Source organism: Erpetoichthys calabaricus, chromosome 2, assembly GCF_900747795.2.
Source record: "Erpetoichthys calabaricus chromosome 2, fErpCal1.3, whole genome shotgun sequence".
NCBI lineage: Eukaryota > Metazoa > Chordata > Cladistia > Polypteriformes > Polypteridae > Erpetoichthys > Erpetoichthys calabaricus.
The window spans coordinates 42,990,429-43,014,462 of record NC_041395.2 but is presented as its reverse complement, the minus strand read 5'-3'; the positions used below and the strand labels follow the sequence as shown (position 1 = coordinate 43,014,462).

Genomic DNA, 24,034 nt, shown 5'->3' with positions numbered 1-24,034 from the left:
TGAACAATAATGAAAAGAAAACAAAGACAAAAAGGAGCTTGTTAAACATTAGGAACCCTGGCTTGACCATAATATAATGTAAGGATAGTGCAAATTGCCCAGAATAATTTCCAAGCCTGTGTAACACAGTGGTTTTAAATTCTAATCTGATCTTCCACCCATCCATCCATTATCCAACCCGCTATATCCTAACTACAGGGTCACGGGAGTCCGCTGGAGCCAATCCCAGCCAACACAGGGCGCAAAACAGGAAACAAACCCTGGGCAGGGCACCAGCCCACTGCAGGGCACTCACTCACACACACACACCAAGCACACACTAGGGACAATTTAGAATCGCTAATGCACCTAACCTGCATGTCTTTGGACTGTGAGAGTAAACCGGAGAACCCGGAGGAAACCCACGCAGGGAGGACCCGGGAAGTGAACCTGGGTCTCTAACTGTGAGGCAGCAGCGCTACCCACTGTGCCACCATGCCATCCATAATCTGATCTTAAACCAGGCAAGGAAGGATACAGCCATGAAGATGTCAGCAGTCCATCTCAAGTACCCACAATGATACAGAGCAAACACAGAATCAGCATTTGGAAATGTAGGAGAGAAATCAGAATACTCAGAGCAAACCCATAAAGACACAGGGAGAATGTTCAAACTCCATACAGAATATATCTAGGTGAAGGATTTAAAACCAGGACACCTGCTCCATGAAACAGCAGTGCTGCTTATTACTTTGTGGTTATAAATGATAACGTCAGAGAGAAAACCTTAAAAAGTCACAGTTCTGATAACTTAGAATATTCTACATAAGGAAAATATACAAAGTCACTAAAAAACATTATTTGACATTATACAGCATACCATATATCATATTCAGTTGTATGCATATATTGATAGTAATAGCAAGTTTGCTGGGGCACATACCTGAGTGGCAGAGGTGCCCCATGGCATCTTATATATAAACATCTACGCATGGAAGTGTGTGTGTCTGCCTGTCCGGCCCGGAAGTGCGAGGCAGCTCAGAAGTGTGAGGCTACAGCTTGAAGCTCAAAGAAAGCGACTCTGTCGCCAAAGTGAAACTGCAGCTACTAATACACAAGCAAGGTGAGAACATCGGCAAAACAAAATCTCAGAGGAGAGAAAAACTTGCTTAGCCACTGATAGACAACAGAGGAGAGCACGTCGGCAAAAACAAAACTAATACTCAACCGATGCAATTGACGGATTGAAGTGCTAGAAACCATGGTTTGTAGGAGCCCAGGCTTTTCACAGCATGGGCTTTCACCGCTAGTAACCATATAATTTGCAAGGCGAGTCCAATGATTTTACTAACATGTGAAACTACAAGTGTCAAAATACAGAGCTCATCTGCACTCTATACAAAAATAAGCTGAATGAGAAATAAATGAGAATAAAAAATACAACAAAAAAATGGCACAAAATGTTAAAGATGGTACATATATTGCAAAATCATAGCCATAACCCCTGAAATCCTGAAAACACTATTTATATTTGTAGGGTTACTTTCTATAAATGTTTCCATTTAAGTTTTTCTAGGCATAGTGTTTGAGTGTGCTTTTAGTCATAAAAATGCACACATGCAAGAGGCTACACACTGTAAGGATTTGGGTTGACCTGGCTATTTCTGTATCCTATTTCTTTCCTTGGTTGTTACAACATTTTCTACTATCATTAGGGTGTGTTGTGCCATGTTCCAGGAAAAACTGCTTAAAATTGGCCACTTTAATTACACCAGAAATATGTGAAGTTCATTTTGCAAACAAGTTAAATACTTGAGAGATTCTTATATATTGTAAAGATTGTTTCAGTCCATTTTCCCCATTTCACTGTCAAATAAATTATTAAAATAAAACTTAAAATAAATCTGCTTTGTGCCTGACGTTCAAACTTAATTTGTTTTCAGTAAGTGTCTGTCTTGGTTTAGATTCTGTAAATAAATCCAGAGTTCCGTGAAAAAGGATTTTCCCATTTGTTTATTTTTCAGTATTATTGTAAACTTTTTTACAATAAATATTAATATATCTCTCTAAAGCAGTGGTTCCCAAACTTGGTCCTGGGGACCCCCTGTGGCTGCAGGTTTTTGTTCCAACCAGATTCACAATCAGTGATAATAATCAACAACACCTGATCTCATTTAATTAGATAGATAGATAGATAGATAGATAGATGGATAGATAGATAGATAGATAGATAGATAGATAGATAGATAGATAGATAGATAGATAGATAGATAGATAGATAGATAGATAGATACTTTATTAATCCCAAGGGGAAATTCACTTAATTAGCTGGTCTTTTTTACTCTTTTCTTATTCTGCATTCAAAAAAACAACAGTGTGGTTTTTACATTTATAAGACATTTAGAAATATTTCTATTTTTTTCTAAAGTTAGAAATGATTAACTCTCTTTTGTTGTTTTCCTATTATTTTCTCCTTTTCCTGTGGTTTGCTCCCTTCATTTAACCCTAACAGTGACAATTAACAACCAGCACAGCAGACACCCAGGATGATGAAAGCACCAATGACTTCAGTGTCAGACCTGCTAAATAGTAAATAATCAATTAAATAACCAAAAAACCTGGAGAAGCAGAATGAAAATTAGGTTGAAAATAATGTTAACGATTTAAAAAAAACTACATCTATTCCACATATAACTGCTAATTACATTTTAATAAAAATCTACCAAACTTAGTTTGTAATTTCTACATTGACTCCAAAACACAGAAACTGGGAAATAATAACTCACTTAATTAGGCTTAGAGTCCAAAGAAAAACAGAAGTTGGTTGGAACAAAAACCCGCAGCCACAGGGGACTCCCCAGGACCAAGTTTGGGAACCACTGCTCTAAAGATTAGATGAAAAAACATTACCAATGAATCAATATCTTCATGCTCAATTCATCCCTTTAAACCATTTAATCCAGCAAATATGAATGTTGGAGAATACCCTGGCAGAAAGATTTAGAAGGCACAAAACCATCCAGGAAATGGTTCTAGATTGCTTGACACAATGGTTTAGGGCTTCGCTGTGATGTCTGCATGTTCTACATTCCTTATTCAAATCCCAGCCTGAGCACTAAAAATATGGAGTATGCACATTCTTCTCATGTCTTCATGGTTTTCATCCCACATCCTAACATGTTTTGATTAAGCTGGCCCCAGTGTGTGTGGGTTCTGTGACAGACTAGCATTCTGTCAAAGATTGGTTCCAGCTTAGTGCCAAAAGCTGCTGGGAAAGTCTCTGAAGTCTGAAATGGATTATGTGACTATATCATTCGTAACCCACATAATCCAATTCAGGCCAGGTTGGGAAGCATGCACTGGTAAAGTGTGTTGCTGCACCCACCATATGACGTCTGTGCAATTGGTGATGTCTCAGTACCACACCAGTTCCGATCCCCAACAGGCCTGACTGCATTGGAGGTTTTGACTCTACCAGGTATGAGGCTCCCAAGCGCTTTCCCCCATCTCCTTCATAATGCCAGCAGCCTTTCTGTAAGTGGCTGCAGCAGAACTACTCCCATGGACAGCAGAAAGGAGTACTGTCTGCCGTTTCGGAGCTACATGATGTTTTAACCATGGCTGGAGTGCCAATCCTGCCACCAACCCCTGCTCCCCCCCTCACCCCCCAACTTTTCCCTGCATGTTGGGGGACTACTTGCAGGGCCAGATGCAGTTTAACATCCTACCCAGGACTCAAAACACCATCAAGCCAACTGGTGGAACTTTTAGCAATTTTAGTTTACAATCCAAGCTTACTTAATCTTTTGACATTAATTATAGCATATTTACTCACCTTCTTCAAGCTTTTTTTTTTCCAAACTTGTATTATCTGATACAAAGAAAGAAAGTTTTGTCATTTTTGAAAATCAAATGTATTATTAAAAAAAACAGCTGTATCATTATCATATTTGTAGGTTTTGATTTTGCTGGTTTGCAAAGCTTGTGCTGCCTCCTGTCCTCCTTTATGATGGTCATGCACGAACAAGCCAGTCATTATATTTTATTGCACTTTTCCCCTTTCATTATTATTTTGTTGTTTTGTTTTGCTGTGCTTTTTCTTCACTGAAAAAATGTTGAGTGTTTGGGTAGGAGAGACTAAGGGGGTTTAATAGCCATTTAAACTGAAAATGTACCACTTGACAAGAAAAAAAATAATAGAAATACAGACAAAATTGTGTTTTATTAGACAAAATTGTTTTCCCTTACAGCTCATTGAAAATGTGCTGTATGCCTTCTTCAGAAAAAGTAATTAAATAAAAAGCAATTGTCCCATGAATACCTGCAAGCCTTTGATATGTCATTGAGTAAAGCAAAGCAAGTGTGAAAAGAGATCAAGTATGGCTTATTCTACAAAGATATTCTAAAATGGCCTGGACACATTTGTTGGTACCCCTAGAAAGTATCATAAATAACTGGATAAGAATCAATTTTCATACTAGCTGTTTTCTTTAATTAGTATCACACGTTTCTAATTTAAATACTGAAAAGTAGGCACTCTGCTGTATGGCATCAACGTGTGTCCCACACTGAACATGGACCAGAGAAAGTGAAGGAGAGAGTTGTCTGAGGAAATTAGAAAGAAAATTAAAGAGAAGCAAAGGCTAGAAGGACATCTCCAAACAGCCTGACATTCCCGTGACAGAAGTTGCAAATATCTATCTATCATATAAAAAAATTTTGGGTTGAGACGTGATCTTCTTGAAGAGACACTTTGACATTATGTGAGACGTAATCATCTCGGAGAGACACTTTGACATTATGCGAGACTAGACATTACAAACTTAGGAAGCAAGACCCGTGAGACGGTGACTTTTGCACGTCACGCCCTACTTACAAACAATTTAAAACAAGTTCACAGACATCTAACCTCACAGTTGTTGGAATGCTTTTGGCAGACACACTTCATGTGCTCCCAGCTTTTAAAAATGTTATACGTTCTAGATGGCACGTGAACAACTAAGTGAAGAAGAAAGAGCAGCGCGTCGAAACGAGACACGAGAGCGCTGGAGAGAAAAGAAGGCAAAAAAAGGATGCACAAGAGAACAATAATAATCTATGTGCAAATTCAGAAAATAAGGAAAGCATTAATCAGCACGGACCAAGTGGAATTGAAAATCTCATAGGTCAAATCTGGGTCAGAAATAAAAGACTTAATAATTACGTTCAAAAATGTTGGCGCGATACACACGCAGAGCAGGTAAGAGATTATGAAAGTATGAAAATTTGAAAGTATCAAAAAAAAGATAAAAAAGATTGCATTAGCACAAACAAACGGAAACTATTACTTGGTGAAATAACACAACAGCAAAAAGAGATTGAATATATGGACATATGAGATATGTCATAAGTATGTTGATATTGTAAGGCTTTAAAGTTTAAGTCGGAGACTTGTAGATCGGCTAATTCCTGTTGCCATCAGGGAAAAGTAGTGTTGCCTCCCAACGAAGAGGCGTATCCACAAGAATTAAAATATTTTTTGTCTGGTGAAAGTGAAATCCACAAACACTACAGGCAAAATATCCGAGTCTACAACAATCTTTTTGCGTTCGCATCATTCAATGCTCAAAACGTAGATTTACACGATTCAGGACCATACACTATGAGAATCTGTGGTCCTGCAACAATTAAAGCTATGACAAGTTTAATTTCGAAGACACCACAATTCAGTATATTTATAATCATGGAGAAGCGATGCAGCATAGAATTGAAACGGTGTTCGGCCAAATCAGAGCATATGTTTACACGATTGAATTTTAAAAACGGGGTTTACTTCACATGCATTTATTGGTTACTTTGCAAAATAAATTATGAACTGCTGATGATATAGATCAGTTTGTCTGTGCTGAAATTCCAAACAGAGAAACCTATCCTGAATTATGGTACAAAATCATTAAACACATGTCTCATGGACCACATTTAAAAGATTCAGTATGTTGGGACTCAAAAGAGAAAAACTGTTAAAATAAATTTTCTAAAGCATTTATTCAAACAACAGATATGACTAAGTCTGGCTTTTCTGATTATTGCCGAAGAGATAATCGTCACGAACAACACACTTATCACGGAAAGAAATATGGCAAAATTGCGATGACTGATAATTCAATAATTGTACTATATAACTGGTTTGCTCAAACTATTCGATTGTCATATTAATGGTGAGTATTGTGCATTGGAAATGAGTATTAAGTACATCTACAAGTACATTCAAAAGGGCACGACAGAGTATGCATAACTTTATCTAAAGAACAGTCTCAGGACAAAGTTCAAGCATATTTAGATACTCGGTACGTCAGTGCAATGGAAAGTGGGTGGCATTTAATGGAATTGCCAATGCATGGTCGAAGTCATTCTGTTGAATTATTAACAATTCATTCACCAGGTCAGAATATGATTCGATTTAAAGAGGGCGAAGAAGCAGAAGCTTTAAAGGTAGAGAAAAATAGAAATTCAAAATTAATGGCTTATTTTGAACTTAATAAAACAGACGTAAATTCAAAAGCATATACGTACTGTATGTGCAAATCCATCAACATTACACTTGGCAGAAACAAAAAGGACTGTGTATGTGTATATATGTATGTATGTATGTATGTATGTATATGTAGTGTATGTATGTATATATATATATATATATATATATATATATATATATATGTCTATGTGTATATGTATGTATATGTGTACGTGTGTACTTGTATATGTGTATATATGTGTGTATATGTATGTATGTATATATATATATATATATATATATATATATATATATATATATATATATATATATATACATACATATATATATTGTAAGAAAGGCGCTATATAACGTCCGACCCGACACAGATTGACACGGAGGCATGGGTAAAATAAAATAAACTATTTATTTTTCTTCACCTGTGAGGCTCGTCTTCCCCATGAACCCTACAGGCATAACACCGTCCCAAGTACACACCAGTTACACCAAAGCACTTTCTTCTCCTTGGCACCACCACTCCTCCCAAGCAACCTTGTCCTCCTCCACCCGACTCTGGCCGCTGAGTGGTGGCTGCTGGCTCCTTTTATAGTTCACCCGGAAGTGCTCCAGGTGCTTGATCACCGAGTTCCGGCTGCACTTCCGGGTGTGATGGATAGGCTTCCTACACGGGATATAGTGTGCAGGGGCATCCCGGCTGGGCATGGACCCCAACCGCCTGCCACAATAATATATATATATATATATATATATATATATATATATATATATATATATATATATATATGTGTGTGTGTGTGTGTGTGTATGCATCTAACTAAGCAGATACACAGACATTAAAAAGCTAATTAATGTTATATGTGGAATTTTATTAGATATATAAAAAAAATATACATTGAATTTTCATTATGCAGATGGATTGAAATGTAAAGTTTTCCTTCTAGAAGAATAATTGTTTCCAGTCTCCATGGGGTGCATTCATCCCCCCTCTTTACAACGGCACATAGTGCTGGAGGGGAATGGGGTAGGAGTTGGCGAGCGAAGCGAGCAGGGGGCAGAGGCCCCTAATTATTAAGAAGTTTAAGGTCCATGTCATTGTAGCTAACCTCCCTGAACACAGCCATTAAGGAAAATTGACCACATAATGGGCAGAGGAATAGTTAGAACAACAGACTAAACACCAAGGATAACTTCCAAAGAGATACAATTTGAAATCCAAGGTCAAGGTCCATCAGTGCCTGATTGTACCATCTGTCGCTTTATGAGTTACAGTGGGCTCAATGGAAGAAGACCCAGGAGGATTCCACTGTTGAAAGAAAAACATAAAAAAGCCAGACTGGAAGTAACTAAAATTCACATTGACAAGGCACTATGCTTCTGGGAGAATGTCCTTTGGATAGATGACTGAAAAATTTAGGTTTTTGACAAGTCACATCAGCTATATGTCCACAGATGAAAAATGAAGCTTTCAAAGAAAAGAACCCCATACCTACTATGAAGAGGCTTAGTTATGTTTTAGGGATGCTTTGCTGCATCTTACAGTATATGGGGTGCCTTGCATCTTTGCAGGAAACAATGAAATCTCAACACTATCAAGATATTCTGTAGTGAAACATACTCCCCAGTGACAGAAAGGTCTGTCTCAGTCACAGGTCATTGATCTTCCAACAGGATAATAACACACAGCTAAAATCACCTAAGGATGGCAAAGAACAAATCATTGGACTATTCTGTAGTGGCCTTCTATGAGCCTTGATCTGAATCCTGAAATACTGAAACATGCAGTCTGGAGAAGAGACCCTTCGAACATGATGCATCTGGAACAGTTTGCTCAGGAAGAGTAGGCCAAACTACCTGTTTACAGGTGCAGATGTCTCATTGATAGCTCCAGGAATCACTTGTTTGCATTGATTGCTTCTAACAGTAGTGCAACACAATATACTGCTCCAAAAAATTAAAGGAACACTTTTTAATCAGAGTATAGCATCAAGTCAATGAAACTTCTGGGCTATTGATCTGGTCAGTTAAGTAGCAGAGGAGGTTGTTAATCAGTTTCAGCTGCATTGGTGTTAATGAAATTAACAGGTGCACTAGAGGCGCACCAATGAGATGACCCCCAAAACAGTAAAAGTTTAACAGGTGGAGGCCACTGACATTTTTCCCTCTTCATTCTTCCTGACTGTTTTTTCACTAGTTTTGCATTTGGCTACGGTCAGTGTCACTACTGGTAGCATGAAAGGAAACCTGGACCCTACAGAGGTTGCACAGGTAGTCCAGCTTCTCCAGGATGGCACATTAATACGTGCCATTGCCAGAAGGTTTTCTGTGTCTCCCAGCACAGTCTCAAGGGCATGGAGGATCTTCCAGGAGACAGGCAGTTACTCTAGAAGAGCTGGACAGGGCTGTAGAAGGTCTTTAACCCATAAGCAGGACTGGTATCTGCTCCTCTGGACAAGGAGGAACAGGATGAGCACTGCCAGAGCCCCACAAAATGACCTCCAGAAGGCCACTGATGTGAATGTCTCTGACCAAACAATCAGAAACAGACTTCATGAGGGTGGCCTGAAGGCCCGACGTCCTCTAATGGGCCCTGTGCTCACTGCCTGGCACCGTGGAGCTCAATTGGCATTTGCCAGAGAATACCAGAATTGGTATTCTACCAATTGGTCCACAACTGGCACCTTGTGCTTTTCACAGATGAGAGCAGGTTCACCCAGAGCACATGTGACAGACGTGAAAGGGTCTGGAGAAGCCACGGAGAACGTTATGCTGCCTATAACATCATTCAGCATGACCAGTTGGGTGGGTCAGTGATGGTCTTGGGAGGCATATCCATGGAAGGACACACAGACCTCTACAGGTTAGACAACAGCACCTTGACTGCCATTAGGTATGAGGATGAAATCCTTGGAGCCATTGTCATACCCTGTGCTGGTGCAGTGGGTCCTGGGTTCCTCCTGGTGCATGGCAATGCCCAGCCTCATGTGGCAAGAATATGCAGGCAGTTCCTGGAGGATGAAGGAATTGATACTATTGACTGGCCCCCATGTTCATCTGACCTAAATTCAATAGAACACCACAGGGATATTATGTTTCTGGTCCTCCGACGCCACCAGGTTACACCTCAGACTGTCCAGGAGCTCAGTAATGCCCTGGTCCAGATCTGAGAGGAGATCCCCCAGGACACCATCTATCATCAAGGGCTGGTTCCTGTTTAGTAGCCAGTACTGCTGGAATAGGCTCTGAAGCCTGAAGTGGATTAGATGGTGTGGCAGACGACTGGGGCCCTTGTTCGGCCAGGATGCCTCTATTCTGGAAGGACTGGGGAAGGGAGCTTATCCAGGGCATTACCTCCCCAGGAACACTAGAGGGCAGCTCCCCTGGCTTGCAGCAGTGCCACGGGTTTGAAGCATGGAAGCTCAACCCCACTGAGGCTCAGTCCTTTGGCCACACCTGGAAGTGCTGCCGGAAGAAGGCCATCAAACGCCTGCAGCACTACTGGATGCCTTATAAAGGAAGCCAGCTGCTGCTACTCTGGGAGCCTGGGTTCAGGGGGAAGAGAAAGAAGCTTTCTGGAGGAGGAGTGGAGGTGGAATGAAGGAGAGAGAGAAAGAGAAGGAAGGAAGGAAAGGAGGAAGGAAAGAAAGGACAGCGTTCTATTGTACTTTGGTTCTTGGGAACTGTGCTGTGTTGTGAGAAACAAGCAAAAAGCGCTTTTCATGTGAATAAACGTGTGCTGTGTGGCTAACTTGTGTTGATGTCTGTCTTTGTTGGTGTTTTGGCATCTGGAGCAACCTCTGGTGGCCACAATGGATTTAAGAATGTTGCGGTCTTCTTACATTAGGCTTTGAAAGTTTTAATTACATTTAGTCTTCCTGTAAAGACATTGTTTGGATTATTTTCCTTCTAATTTAAAGACCATCAAACCAAATGGTGGAGCAATCCACTTAACAATTTTAGGTTGCAACCGAAACCTACTGAATTTTTTTACATGAAACATAAAAATTTATTACTCACCTTTATTTAGATTTTGATTTTCTATAATTGCACTGTCTGAAAGGAAAAAAAACAGTTTTGGTATTCAGAAACATGTACTGTAAATCATTTGTTTCAAAGGTATAATTTAAAAATCAGATGTATCATTTTTGTATTTCTATGTCTTAATTTTCCTTGACTGCCATCAGGTATGAGGATGAAATCCTTGGAGCCATTGTCATACCCTATGCTGGTGCAGTGGGTCCTGGGTTCCTCCTGGTGTATAACAATGCCCAGCCTCATGAGGCAAGAATATGCAGGCAGTTCCTGGAGGATGAAGGAATTGATACCATTGACTGGCCCCCACGTTCATCTGACCTAAATCCAATAGAACACCACAGGGATATTATGTTTCTGGTCCTCCGACGCCACCAGGTTACACCCCAGACTGTCCAGGAGCTCAGTAATGCCCTGGTCCAGATCTGAGAGGATATCTCCCAGGACACCATCCAAAGTCTCATTAGGAGCATGCCCCAACGTTGTCAGGCATGCATACAGGCAGATGGGGGCCATATAAACTACTGAGCACAATTTTGAGTTGCTGCAATGAAATATTGGCAAAATGGACTAGCTTACCACATCATTTTTTCACTTTGATTTTCAGGGTGTCTTTGAATTCAGCCCTCTGTAGGTTGATCATTTTTATTTCCATCAAACTATGTGTCATCCTTTTGTTCCTAACACATTACCTAGTCCATATCAGTGTAGATATCCAGTAGGATTTTATTCCCATTGAGATCTGATGTGTTTTCAAACTGTTCCTTTACTTTTTTTGAGGAGTTTATTAGATTAAAAGTCCCATTATATTTCTCCACGCCATTATCATTTGTGGTATTATTTTAAATATTCTATTGAAACAAAACTCTAAATCAAAGTCTGATTTTTAAAAATATAGAATAAACAACTTTTGTCAGTTTCAAGTTATTTCAGAGACAATTATTCGTGAAGAGGTACCAACAAATTTATCCATGTCTGTACTATTAAATTGAACTATGTCTCAAGACCCAATTTCTACTCCCAGAGTTTAGAATCCCATTCTTCTATGGCACTCACTGGCATTGCCCACAGCTCTCATTCTTCACCTTATAGGTGGTAAGCAAAATGGTGGTGCACACAGCTTTTTTAGTCTGTGCTACATGGGTCACAGGTTTCTGCTGGTGAGCACCAATCCCTGACTTGGCTGCAGGATTTGGTCATGGTGCACATGTCCTGAATGAAGTTCTCCAGTTTTTTATTAGACCTTTAAGGAGTTATCATTTATGGATGACATAGATGATTTCTTTCTCATCCAAATACATCAACTTTCCATTGGAACCCCATCCTGGAGCACAGATCTTCAACTATGAGGATCCTTCAGACACATAAACCCACTTCAAGCGTGCCAAGGCCACAATTCTAGCAGAGGACTAAACAAAACAAATAAATTAAATCCTTACCAAGCTGTTGTCGTAAATCTTTAATTTCTAGAAATGCAGGAGAGAAAATAATTAGTCATACAGTACATCTTAATTATTATAGTTACAACCTAACCGAAACATTGTTTGCTAAATATATACATGAAAACAGTCCTACATATTTATTTAGGTGTAGTACATTTTAACCACCTCATTGTCTCAGGAATGATTAAAATAAAACTTACATAAAATTTTGCTTTGTGCGAGACTTTCAAACTTTATTTGTTTAAGTTTAGAGTTTAAGGTTTCAGTGTTGGTTTTAGATTCTGTAAACAATATCAGAGTTCAGTGAAAAAATGTATTTCCCATTCTGTGCTTTTCAGCATTATTTCACAATGTTTTACAATAAATATTATTAAATATCACCATAAATTGAATGTAATGTGTATTAGAAAACCTGAGCAACAGAAAAAAGATATTTTCATATTGAATCCATCCATTCAAACCATTTAATCCAACAACACAAGTGCTGGAGAATACCATGTCAGAAATAGCTGGAAGGCTGGAGAACATCCAGAAAATGGTGACAGGATGGTTAGCACGGTGGTATAGTGGTCAGCTCCTCTAACTGTTAATTCTAGAGTCATCACTCAAATCCCAGCCTGTGCACTAACTTTATGGAGTTTGCACATTCCTCCCATGTCTGCACGGTTTTTCCTCCCATTTCAACAAACATGGATGTTGAGTTAATTGCTGAGTCTAATTTGGCTCCAGTATGTGGGTTCTGTGACAGATAGTCACCCTGTCAAGGGCTGGTTCCTGTTTAGTAGCCAGTACTGCTGGATTAGGCTCTGAAGCCTGAAGTGGATTAGATGGTGTGGCAGACGACTGGGGCCCTTGTTCGGCCAGGATGCCTCTATTCTGGAAGGACTGGGGAAGGGAGCTTATCCAGGGCATTACCTCCCCAGGAACACTAGAGGGCAGCTCCCCTGGTGTGCAGCAGTGCCACGGGTTTGAAGCATGGAAGCTCAACCCCGCTGAGGCTCAGTCCTTTGGCCACATCTGGAAGTGATGCACACAGAAGGTCATCAAACGCCTGCAGCACTACCGGGTGCCTTATAAAGGAAGCCAGCAGCCGCTACTCTGGGAGCCTGGGTCAGGGGGAAGAGGAAGAAGCTTGCCGGAGGAGGAGTGGAGGTGGAATGAAGGAGAGAGAGAAAGAGAAGGAAGGAAGAAAAGGAGGAAGGAAAGAAAGGACAGCGTTCTATTGTACTTTGGTTCTTGGGACTTGTGCTGTGTTGTGGGAAACAAGCAAAAAGCGCTTTTCATGTGAATAAATGTGTGCTGTGTGGCAAACTTGTGTTGATGTCTGCCTTTGTTGGTGTTTTGACATCTGGAGCAACCTCTGGTGGTCACAATGGATTTAAGAATGTTGCGGTCTTCTTACATTAGGCTATGAAAGTTTTAATTACATTTAGTCTTCCTGTAAAGACATTGTTTGGATTATTTTCCTTCTAATTTAAAGACCATCAAACCAAATGGTGGAGCAATCCACTTAACAATTTTAGGTTGCAACCGAAACCTACTGAATTTTTTTACATGAAACATAAGCATTTATTACTCACCTTTATTTAGATTTTGATTTTCTATAATTGCACTGTCTGAAAGGAAAAAAAACAGTTTTGGTATTCAGAAACATGTACTGTAAATCATTTGTTTCAAAGGTATAATTTAAAAATTAGATGTATCGTTTTTGTTTTTCTATGTCTTGATTTTTCTTGAATGCCATTAGGTATGAGGATGAAATCCTTGGAGCCATTGTCATACCCTATGCTGGTGCAGTGGGTCCTGGGTTCCTCCTGGTGCATGACAATGCCCAGCCTCATGTGGCAAGAATATGCAGGCAGTTCCTGGAGGATGAAGGAATTGATACCATTGACTGGCCCCCACGTTCATCTGACCTAAATCCAATAGAACACCACAGGGATATTATGTTTCTGGTCCTCCGACGCCACCAGGTTGCACCTCAGACTGTCCAGGAGCTCAGTAATGCCCTGGTGCAGATCTGAGAGAAGATCCCCCAGGACACCATCCATAGTCTCATTAGGAGCATGCCCCAACGTTGTCAGGCATGCATACAGGCAGATTAGGGCCATACAAACTACTGAGCACGATTTTGAGTTGCTGCAATGAAATTTTGGCAAAATGGACTAGCTTACCACATCATTTTTTCACTTTGATTTTCAGGGTGTCTTTGAATTCAGCCCTCTGTAGGTTGATCATTTTTATTTCCATCAAACTATGTGGCATTCTTTTGTTCCTAACACATTACCCAGTCCATATCAGTGTAGATATCCAGTAGGATTTTTTTTCCCATTGAGATCTGATGTGTTTTCAAACTGTTCCTTTACTTTTTTTGAGGAGTTTATTAGATTAAAAGTCCCATTATATTTCTCCACGCCATTTTCATTTGTGGTTTTGTTTTAAATATTCTAGTGAAACAAAACTCTAAAGCAAAGTCTGATTTTTAAAAATATAGAATAAACAACTTTTGTCAGTTTCAAGTTATTTCAGAGACAATTATTCGTGAAGAGGTACCAACAAATTTATCCATGTCTGTACTATTAAATTGAACTATGTCTCAAGACCCAATTTCTACTCCCAGAGTTTAGAATCCCATTCTTCTATGGCACTCACTGGCATTGCCCACAGCTCTCATTCTTCACCTTATAGGTGGTAAGCAAAATGGTGGTGCACAGAGCTTTTTTAGTCTGTGCTACATGGGTCACAGGTTTCTGCTGGTGAGCACCAATCCCTGACTTGGCTGCAGGATTTGGTCATGGTGCACATGTCCTGAATGAAGTTCTCCAGTTTTTTATTAGACCTTTAAGGAGTTATCATTTATGGATGACATAGATGATTTCTTTCTCATCCAAATACATCAACTTTCCATTGGAACCCCATCCTGGAGCACAGATCTTCAACTATGAGGATCCTTCAGACACATAAACCCACTTCAAGCGTGCCAAGGCCACAATTCTAGCAGAGGACTAAACAAAACAAATAAATTAAATCCTTACCAAGCTGTTGTCGTAAATCTTTAATTTCTAGAAATGCAGGAGAGAAAATAATTAGTCATACAGTACATCTTAATTATTATAGTTACAACCTAACCGAAACATTGTTTGCTAAATATATACATGAAAACAGTCCTACCTATTTATTTAGGTGTAGTACATTTTAACCACCTCATTGTCTCAGGAATGATTAAAATAAAACTTACATAAAATTTTGCTTTGTGCGAGACTTTCAAACTTTATTTGTTTAAGTTTAGAGTTTAAGGTTTCAGTGTTGGTTTTAGATTCTGTAAACAATATCAGAGTTCAGTGAAAAAATGTATTTCCCATTCTGTGCTTTTCAGCATTATTTCACAATGTTTTACAATAAATATTATTAAATATCACCATAAATTGAATGTAATGTGTATTAGAAAACCTGAGCAACAGAAAAAAGATATTTTCATATTGAATCCATCCATTCAAACCATTTAATCCAACAACACAAGTGCTGGAGAATACCATGTCAGAAATAGCTGGAAGGCTGGAGAACATCCAGAAAATGGTGACAGGATGGTTAGCACGGTGGTATAGTGGTCAGCTCCTCTAACTGTTAATTCTAGAGTCATCACTCAAATCCCAGCCTGTGCACTAACTTTATGGAGTTTGCACATTCCTCCCATGTCTGCACGGTTTTTCCTCCCATTTCAACAAACATGGATGTTGAGTTAATTGCTGAGTCTAATTTGGCTCCAGTATGTGGGTTCTGTGACAGATAGTCACCCTGTCAAGGGCTGGTTCCTGTTTAGTAGCCAGTACTGCTGGATTAGGCTCTGAAGCCTGAAGTGGATTAGATGGTGTGGCAGACGACTGGGGCCCTTGTTCGGCCAGGATGCCTCTATTCTGGAAGGACTGGGGAAGGGAGCTTATCCAGGGCATTACCTCCCCAGGAACACTAGAGGGCAGCTCCCCTGGTGTGCAGCAGTGCCACGGGTTTGAAGCATGGAAGCTCAACCCCGCTGAGGCTCAGTCCTTTGGCCACATCTGGAAGTGATGCACACAGAAGGTCATCAAACGCCTGCAGCACTACCGGGTGCCTTATAAAGGAAGCCAGCAGCCGCTACTCTGGGAGCCTGGGTCAGGGGGAAGAGGAAGAAGCTTGCCGGAGGAGGAGTGGAGGTGGAATGAAGGAGAGAGAGAAAGAGAAGGAAGGAAGAAAAGGAGGAAGGAAAGAAAGGACAGCGTTCTATTGTACTTTGGTTCTTGGGACTTGTGCTGTGTTGTGGGAAACAAGCAAAAAGCGCTTTTCATGTGAATAAATGTGTGCTGTGTGGCAAACTTGTGTTGATGTCTGCCTTTGTTGGTGTTTTGACATCTGGAGCAACCTCTGGTGGTCACAATGGATTTAAGAATGTTGCGGTCTTCTTACATTAGGCTATGAAAGTTTTAATTACATTTAGTCTTCCTGTAAAGACATTGTTTGGATTATTTTCCTTCTAATTTAAAGACCATCAAACCAAATGGTGGAGCAATCCACTTAACAATTTTAGGTTGCAACCGAAACCTACTGAATTTTTTTACATGAAACATAAGCATTTATTACTCACCTTTATTTAGATTTTGATTTTCTATAATTGCACTGTCTGAAAGGAAAAAAAACAGTTTTGGTATTCAGAAACATGTACTGTAAATCATTTGTTTCAAAGGTATAATTTAAAAATTAGATGTATCGTTTTTGTTTTTCTATGTCTTGATTTTTCTTGAATGCCATTAGGTATGAGGATGAAATCCTTGGAGCCATTGTCATACCCTATGCTGGTGCAGTGGGTCCTGGGTTCCTCCTGGTGCATGACAATGCCCAGCCTCATGTGGCAAGAATATGCAGGCAGTTCCTGGAGGATGAAGGAATTGATACCATTGACTGGCCCCCACGTTCATCTGACCTAAATCCAATAGAACACCACAGGGATATTATGTTTCTGGTCCTCCGACGCCACCAGGTTGCACCTCAGACTGTCCAGGAGCTCAGTAATGCCCTGGTGCAGATCTGAGAGAAGATCCCCCAGGACACCATCCATAGTCTCATTAGGAGCATGCCCCAACGTTGTCAGGCATGCATACAGGCAGATTAGGGCCATACAAACTACTGAGCACGATTTTGAGTTGCTGCAATGAAATTTTGGCAAAATGGACTAGCTTACCACATCATTTTTTCACTTTGATTTTCAGGGTGTCTTTGAATTCAGCCCTCTGTAGGTTGATCATTTTTATTTCCATCAAACTATGTGGCATTCTTTTGTTCCTAACACATTACCCAGTCCATATCAGTGTAGATATCCAGTAGGATTTTTTTTCCCATTGAGATCTGATGTGTTTTCAAACTGTTCCTTTACTTTTTTTGAGGAGTTTATTAGATTAAAAGTCCCATTATATTTCTCCACGCCATTTTCATTTGTGGTTTTGTTTTAAATATTCTAGTGAAACAAAACTCTAAAGCAAAGTCTGATTTTTAAAAATATAGAATAAACAACTTTTGTCAGTTTCAAGTTATTTCAGAGACAATTATTCGTGAAGAGGTACCAACAAATTTATCCATGTCTGTACTATTAAATTGAACTATGTCTCAAGACCCAATTTCTACTCCCAGAGTTTAGAATCCCATTCTTCTATGGCACTCACTGGCATTGCCCACAGCTCTCATTCTTCACCTTATAGGTGGTAAGCAAAATGGTGGTGCACAGAGCTTTTTTAGTCTGTGCTACATGGGTCACAGGTTTCTGCTGGTGAGCACCAATCCCTGACTTGGCTGCAGGATTTGGTCATGGTGCACATGTCCTGAATGAAGTTCTCCAGTTTTTTATTAGACCTTTAAGGAGTTATCATTTATGGATGACATAGATGATTTCTTTCTCATCCAAATACATCAACTTTCCATTGGAACCCCATCCTGGAGCACAGATCTTCAACTATGAGGATCCTTCAGACACATAAACCCACTTCAAGCGTGCCAAGGCCACAATTCTAGCAGAGGACTAAACAAAACAAATAAATTAAATCCTTACCAAGCTGTTGTCGTAAATCTTTAATTTCTAGAAATGCAGGAGAGAAAATAATTAGTCATACAGTACATCTTAATTATTATAGTTACAACCTAACCGAAACATTGTTTGCTAAATATATACATGAAAACAGTCCTACCTATTTATTTAGGTGTAGTACATTTTAACCACCTCATTGTCTCAGGAATGATTAAAATAAAACTTACATAAAATTTTGCTTTGTGCGAGACTTTCAAACTTTATTTGTTTAAGTTTAGAGTTTAAGGTTTCAGTGTTGGTTTTAGATTCTGTAAACAATATCAGAGTTCAGTGAAAAAATGTATTTCCCATTCTGTGCTTTTCAGCATTATTTCACAATGTTTTACAATAAATATTATTAAATATCACCATAAATTGAATGTAATGTGTATTAGAAAACCTGAGCAACAGAAAAAAGATATTTTCATATTGAATCCATCCATTCAAACCATTTAATCCAACAACACAAGTGCTGGAGAATACCATGTCAGAAATAGCTGGAAGGCTGGAGAACATCCAGAAAATGGTGACAGGATGGTTAGCACGGTGGTATAGTGGTCAGCTCCTCTAACTGTTAATTCTAGAGTCATCACTCAAATCCCAGCCTGTGCACTAACTTTATGGAGTTTGCACATTCCTCCCATGTCTGCACGGTTTTTCCTCCCATTTCAACAAACATGGATGTTGAGTTAATTGCTGAGTCTAATTTGGCTCCAGTATGTGGGTTCTGTGACAGATAGTCACCCTGTCAAGGGCTGGTTCCTGTTTAGTAGCCAGTACTGCTGGATTAGGCTCTGAAGCCTGAAGTGGATTAGATGGTGTGGCAGACGACTGGGGCCCTTGTTCGGCCAGGATGCCTCTATTCTGGAAGGACTGGGGAAGGGAGCTTATCCAGGGCATTACCTCCCCAGGAACACTAGAGGGCAGCTCCCCTGGTGTGCAGCAGTGCCACGGGTTTGAAGCATGGAAGCTCAACCCCGCTGAGGCTCAGTCCTTTGGCCACATCTGGAAGTGATGCACACAGAAGGTCATCAAACGCCTGCAGCACTACCGGGTGCCTTATAAAGGAAGCCAGCAGCCGCTACTCTGGGAGCCTGGGTCAGGGGGAAGAGGAAGAAGCTTGCCGGAGGAGGAGTGGAGGTGGAATGAAGGAGAGAGAGAAAGAGAAGGAAGGAAGAAAAGGAGGAAGGAAAGAAAGGACAGCGTTCTATTGTACTTTGGTTCTTGGGACTTGTGCTGTGTTGTGGGAAACAAGCAAAAAGCGCTTTTCATGTGAATAAATGTGTGCTGTGTGGCAAACTTGTGTTGATGTCTGCCTTTGTTGGTGTTTTGACATCTGGAGCAACCTCTGGTGGTCACAATGGATTTAAGAATGTTGCGGTCTTCTTACATTAGGCTATGAAAGTTTTAATTACATTTAGTCTTCCTGTAAAGACATTGTTTGGATTATTTTCCTTCTAATTTAAAGACCATCAAACCAAATGGTGGAGCAATCCACTTAACAATTTTAGGTTGCAACCGAAACCTACTGAATTTTTTTACATGAAACATAAGCATTTATTACTCACCTTTATTTAGATTTTGATTTTCTATAATTGCACTGTCTGAAAGGAAAAAAAACAGTTTTGGTATTCAGAAACATGTACTGTAAATCATTTGTTTCAAAGGTATAATTTAAAAATTAGATGTATCGTTTTTGTTTTTCTATGTCTTGATTTTTCTTGAATGCCATTAGGTATGAGGATGAAATCCTTGGAGCCATTGTCATACCCTATGCTGGTGCAGTGGGTCCTGGGTTCCTCCTGGTGCATGACAATGCCCAGCCTCATGTGGCAAGAATATGCAGGCAGTTCCTGGAGGATGAAGGAATTGATACCATTGACTGGCCCCCACGTTCATCTGACCTAAATCCAATAGAACACCACAGGGATATTATGTTTCTGGTCCTCCGACGCCACCAGGTTGCACCTCAGACTGTCCAGGAGCTCAGTAATGCCCTGGTGCAGATCTGAGAGAAGATCCCCCAGGACACCATCCATAGTCTCATTAGGAGCATGCCCCAACGTTGTCAGGCATGCATACAGGCAGATTAGGGCCATACAAACTACTGAGCACGATTTTGAGTTGCTGCAATGAAATTTTGGCAAAATGGACTAGCTTACCACATCATTTTTTCACTTTGATTTTCAGGGTGTCTTTGAATTCAGCCCTCTGTAGGTTGATCATTTTTATTTCCATCAAACTATGTGGCATTCTTTTGTTCCTAACACATTACCCAGTCCATATCAGTGTAGATATCCAGTAGGATTTTTTTTCCCATTGAGATCTGATGTGTTTTCAAACTGTTCCTTTACTTTTTTTGAGGAGTTTATTAGATTAAAAGTCCCATTATATTTCTCCACGCCATTTTCATTTGTGGTTTTGTTTTAAATATTCTAGTGAAACAAAACTCTAAAGCAAAGTCTGATTTTTAAAAATATAGAATAAACAACTTTTGTCAGTTTCAAGTTATTTCAGAGACAATTATTCGTGAAGAGGTACCAACAAATTTATCCATGTCTGTACTATTAAATTGAACTATGTCTCAAGACCCAATTTCTACTCCCAGAGTTTAGAATCCCATTCTTCTATGGCACTCACTGGCATTGCCCACAGCTCTCATTCTTCACCTTATAGGTGGTAAGCAAAATGGTGGTGCACAGAGCTTTTTTAGTCTGTGCTACATGGGTCACAGGTTTCTGCTGGTGAGCACCAATCCCTGACTTGGCTGCAGGATTTGGTCATGGTGCACATGTCCTGAATGAAGTTCTCCAGTTTTTTATTAGACCTATAAGGAGTTATCATTTATGGATGACATAGATGATTTCTTTCTCATCCAAATACATCAACTTTCCATTGGAACCCCATCCTGGAGCACAGATCTTCAACTATGAGGATCCTTCAGACACATAAACCCACTTCAAGCGTGCCAAGGCCACAATTCTAGCAGAGGACTAAACAAAACAAATAAATTAAATCCTTACCAAGCTGTTGTCGTAAATCTTTAATTTCTAGAAATGCAGGAGAGAAAATAATTAGTCATACAGTACATCTTAATTATTATAGTTACAACCTAACCGAAACATTGTTTGCTAAATATATACATGAAAACAGTCCTACCTATTTATTTAGGTGTAGTACATTTTAACCACCTCATTGTCTCAGGAATGATTAAAATAAAACTTACATAAAATTTTGCTTTGTGCGAGACTTTCAAACTTTATTTGTTTAAGTTTAGAGTTTAAGGTTTCAGTGTTGGTTTTAGATTCTGTAAACAATATCAGAGTTCAGTGAAAAAATGTATTTCCCATTCTGTGCTTTTCAGCATTATTTCACAATGTTTTACAATAAATATTATTAAATATCACCATAAATTGAATGTAATGTGTATTAGAAAACCTGAGCAACAGAAAAAAGATATTTTCATATTGAATCCATCCATTCAAACCATTTAATCCAACAACACAAGTGCTGGAGAATACCATGTCAGAAATAGCTGGAAGGATGGAGAACATCCAGAAAATGGTGACAGGATGGTTAGCACGGTGGTATAGTGGTCAGCTCCTCTAACTGTTAATTCTAGAGTCATCACTCAAATCCCAGCCTGTGCACTAACTTTATGGAGTTTGCACATTCCTCCCATGTCTGCACGGTTTTTCCTCCCATTTCAACAAACATGGATGTTGAGTTAATTGCTGAGTCTAATTTGGCTCCAGTATGTGGGTTCTGTGACAGATAGTCACCCTGTCAAGGGCTGGTTCCTGTTTAGTAGCCAGTACTGCTGGATTAGGCTCTGAAGCCTGAAGTGGATTAGATGGTGTGGCAGACGACTGGGGCCCTTGTTCGGCCAGGATGCCTCTATTCTGGAAGGACTGGGGAAGGGAGCTTATCCAGGGCATTACCTCCCCAGGAACACTAGAGGGCAGCTCCCCTGGTGTGCAGCAGTGCCACGGGTTTGAAGCATGGAAGCTCAACCCCGCTGAGGCTCAGTCCTTTGGCCACATCTGGAAGTGATGCACACAGAAGGTCATCAAACGCCTGCAGCACTACCGGGTGCCTTATAAAGGAAGCCAGCAGCCGCTACTCTGGGAGCCTCGGTCAGGGGGAAGAGGAAGAAGCTTGCCGGAGGAGGAGTGGAGGTGGAATGAAGGAGAGAGAGAAAGAGAAGGAAGGAAGAAAAGGAGGAAGGAAAGAAAGGACAGCGTTCTATTGTACTTTGGTTCTTGGGACTTGTGCTGTGTTGTGGGAAACAAGCAAAAAGCGCTTTTCATGTGAATAAATGTGTGCTGTGTGGCAAACTTGTGTTGATGTCTGCCTTTGTTGGTGTTTTGACATCTGGAGCAACCTCTGGTGGTCACAATGGATTTAAGAATGTTGCGGTCTTCTTACATTAGGCTATGAAAGTTTTAATTACATTTAGTCTTCCTGTAAAGACATTGTTTGGATTATTTTCCTTCTAATTTAAAGACCATCAAACCAAATGGTGGAGCAATCCACTTAACAATTTTAGGTTGCAACCGAAACCTACTGAATTTTTTTACATGAAACATAAGCATTTATTACTCACCTTTATTTAGATTTTGATTTTCTATAATTGCACTGTCTGAAAGGAAAAAAAACAGTTTTGGTATTCAGAAACATGTACTGTAAATCATTTGTTTCAAAGGTATAATTTAAAAATTAGATGTATCGTTTTTGTTTTTCTATGTCTTGATTTTTCTTGAATGCCATTAGGTATGAGGATGAAATCCTTGGAGCCATTGTCATACCCTATGCTGGTGCAGTGGGTCCTGGGTTCCTCCTGGTGCATGACAATGCCCAGCCTCATGTGGCAAGAATATGCAGGCAGTTCCTGGAGGATGAAGGAATTGATACCATTGACTGGCCCCCACGTTCATCTGACCTAAATCCAATAGAACACCACAGGGATATTATGTTTCTGGTCCTCCGACGCCACCAGGTTGCACCTCAGACTGTCCAGGAGCTCAGTAATGCCCTGGTGCAGATCTGAGAGAAGATCCCCCAGGACACCATCCATAGTCTCATTAGGAGCATGCCCCAACGTTGTCAGGCATGCATACAGGCAGATTAGGGCCATACAAACTACTGAGCACGATTTTGAGTTGCTGCAATGAAATTTTGGCAAAATGGACTAGCTTACCACATCATTTTTTCACTTTGATTTTCAGGGTGTCTTTGAATTCAGCCCTCTGTAGGTTGATCATTTTTATTTCCATCAAACTATGTGGCATTCTTTTGTTCCTAACACATTACCCAGTCCATATCAGTGTAGATATCCAGTAGGATTTTTTTTCCCATTGAGATCTGATGTGTTTTCAAACTGTTCCTTTACTTTTTTTGAGGAGTTTATTAGATTAAAAGTCCCATTATATTTCTCCACGCCATTTTCATTTGTGGTTTTGTTTTAAATATTCTAGTGAAACAAAACTCTAAAGCAAAGTCTGATTTTTAAAAATATAGAATAAACAACTTTTGTCAGTTTCAAGTTATTTCAGAGACAATTATTCGTGAAGAGGTACCAACAAATTTATCCATGTCTGTACTATTAAATTGAACTATGTCTCAAGACCCAATTTCTACTCCCAGAGTTTAGAATCCCATTCTTCTATGGCACTCACTGGCATTGCCCACAGCTCTCATTCTTCACCTTATAGGTGGTAAGCAAAATGGTGGTGCACACAGCTTTTTTAGACTGTGCTACATGGGTCACAGGTTTCTGCTGGTGAGCACCAATCCCTGACTTGGCTGCAGGATTTGGTCATGGTGCACATGTCCTGAATGAAGTTCTCCAGTTTTTTATTAGACCTTTAAGGAGTTATCATTTATGGACGACATAGATGATTTCTTTCTCATCCAAATACATCAACTTTCCATTGGAACCCCGTCCTGGAGCACAGATCCTTCAGACACATAAACCCACTT

General features: G+C 39.9%; 1 protein-coding gene across 1 annotated transcript in view; it reads right to left on the bottom strand.

The window, feature by feature from the left end:
* LOC114645139 (E3 ubiquitin-protein ligase TRIM39-like) overlaps positions 1-24,034 on the bottom strand; it is a 220,174-nt gene that overhangs the window by 85,673 nt on the left and 110,467 nt on the right. Inside the window, exons 20-29 of the mRNA XM_051922355.1 lie at positions 22,659-22,694; positions 21,076-21,102; positions 19,621-19,656; positions 18,038-18,064; positions 16,583-16,618; positions 15,000-15,026; positions 13,545-13,580; positions 11,962-11,988; positions 10,508-10,543; positions 3,815-3,850 (exon numbers count right to left, since the gene is read on the bottom strand). Coding sequence (XP_051778315.1) covers positions 3,815-3,850; positions 10,508-10,543; positions 11,962-11,988; positions 13,545-13,580; positions 15,000-15,026; positions 16,583-16,618; positions 18,038-18,064; positions 19,621-19,656; positions 21,076-21,102; positions 22,659-22,694 — 324 coding nt within the window. The remainder of the gene's footprint in view (positions 1-3,814; positions 3,851-10,507; positions 10,544-11,961; positions 11,989-13,544; positions 13,581-14,999; positions 15,027-16,582; positions 16,619-18,037; positions 18,065-19,620; positions 19,657-21,075; positions 21,103-22,658; positions 22,695-24,034) is intronic.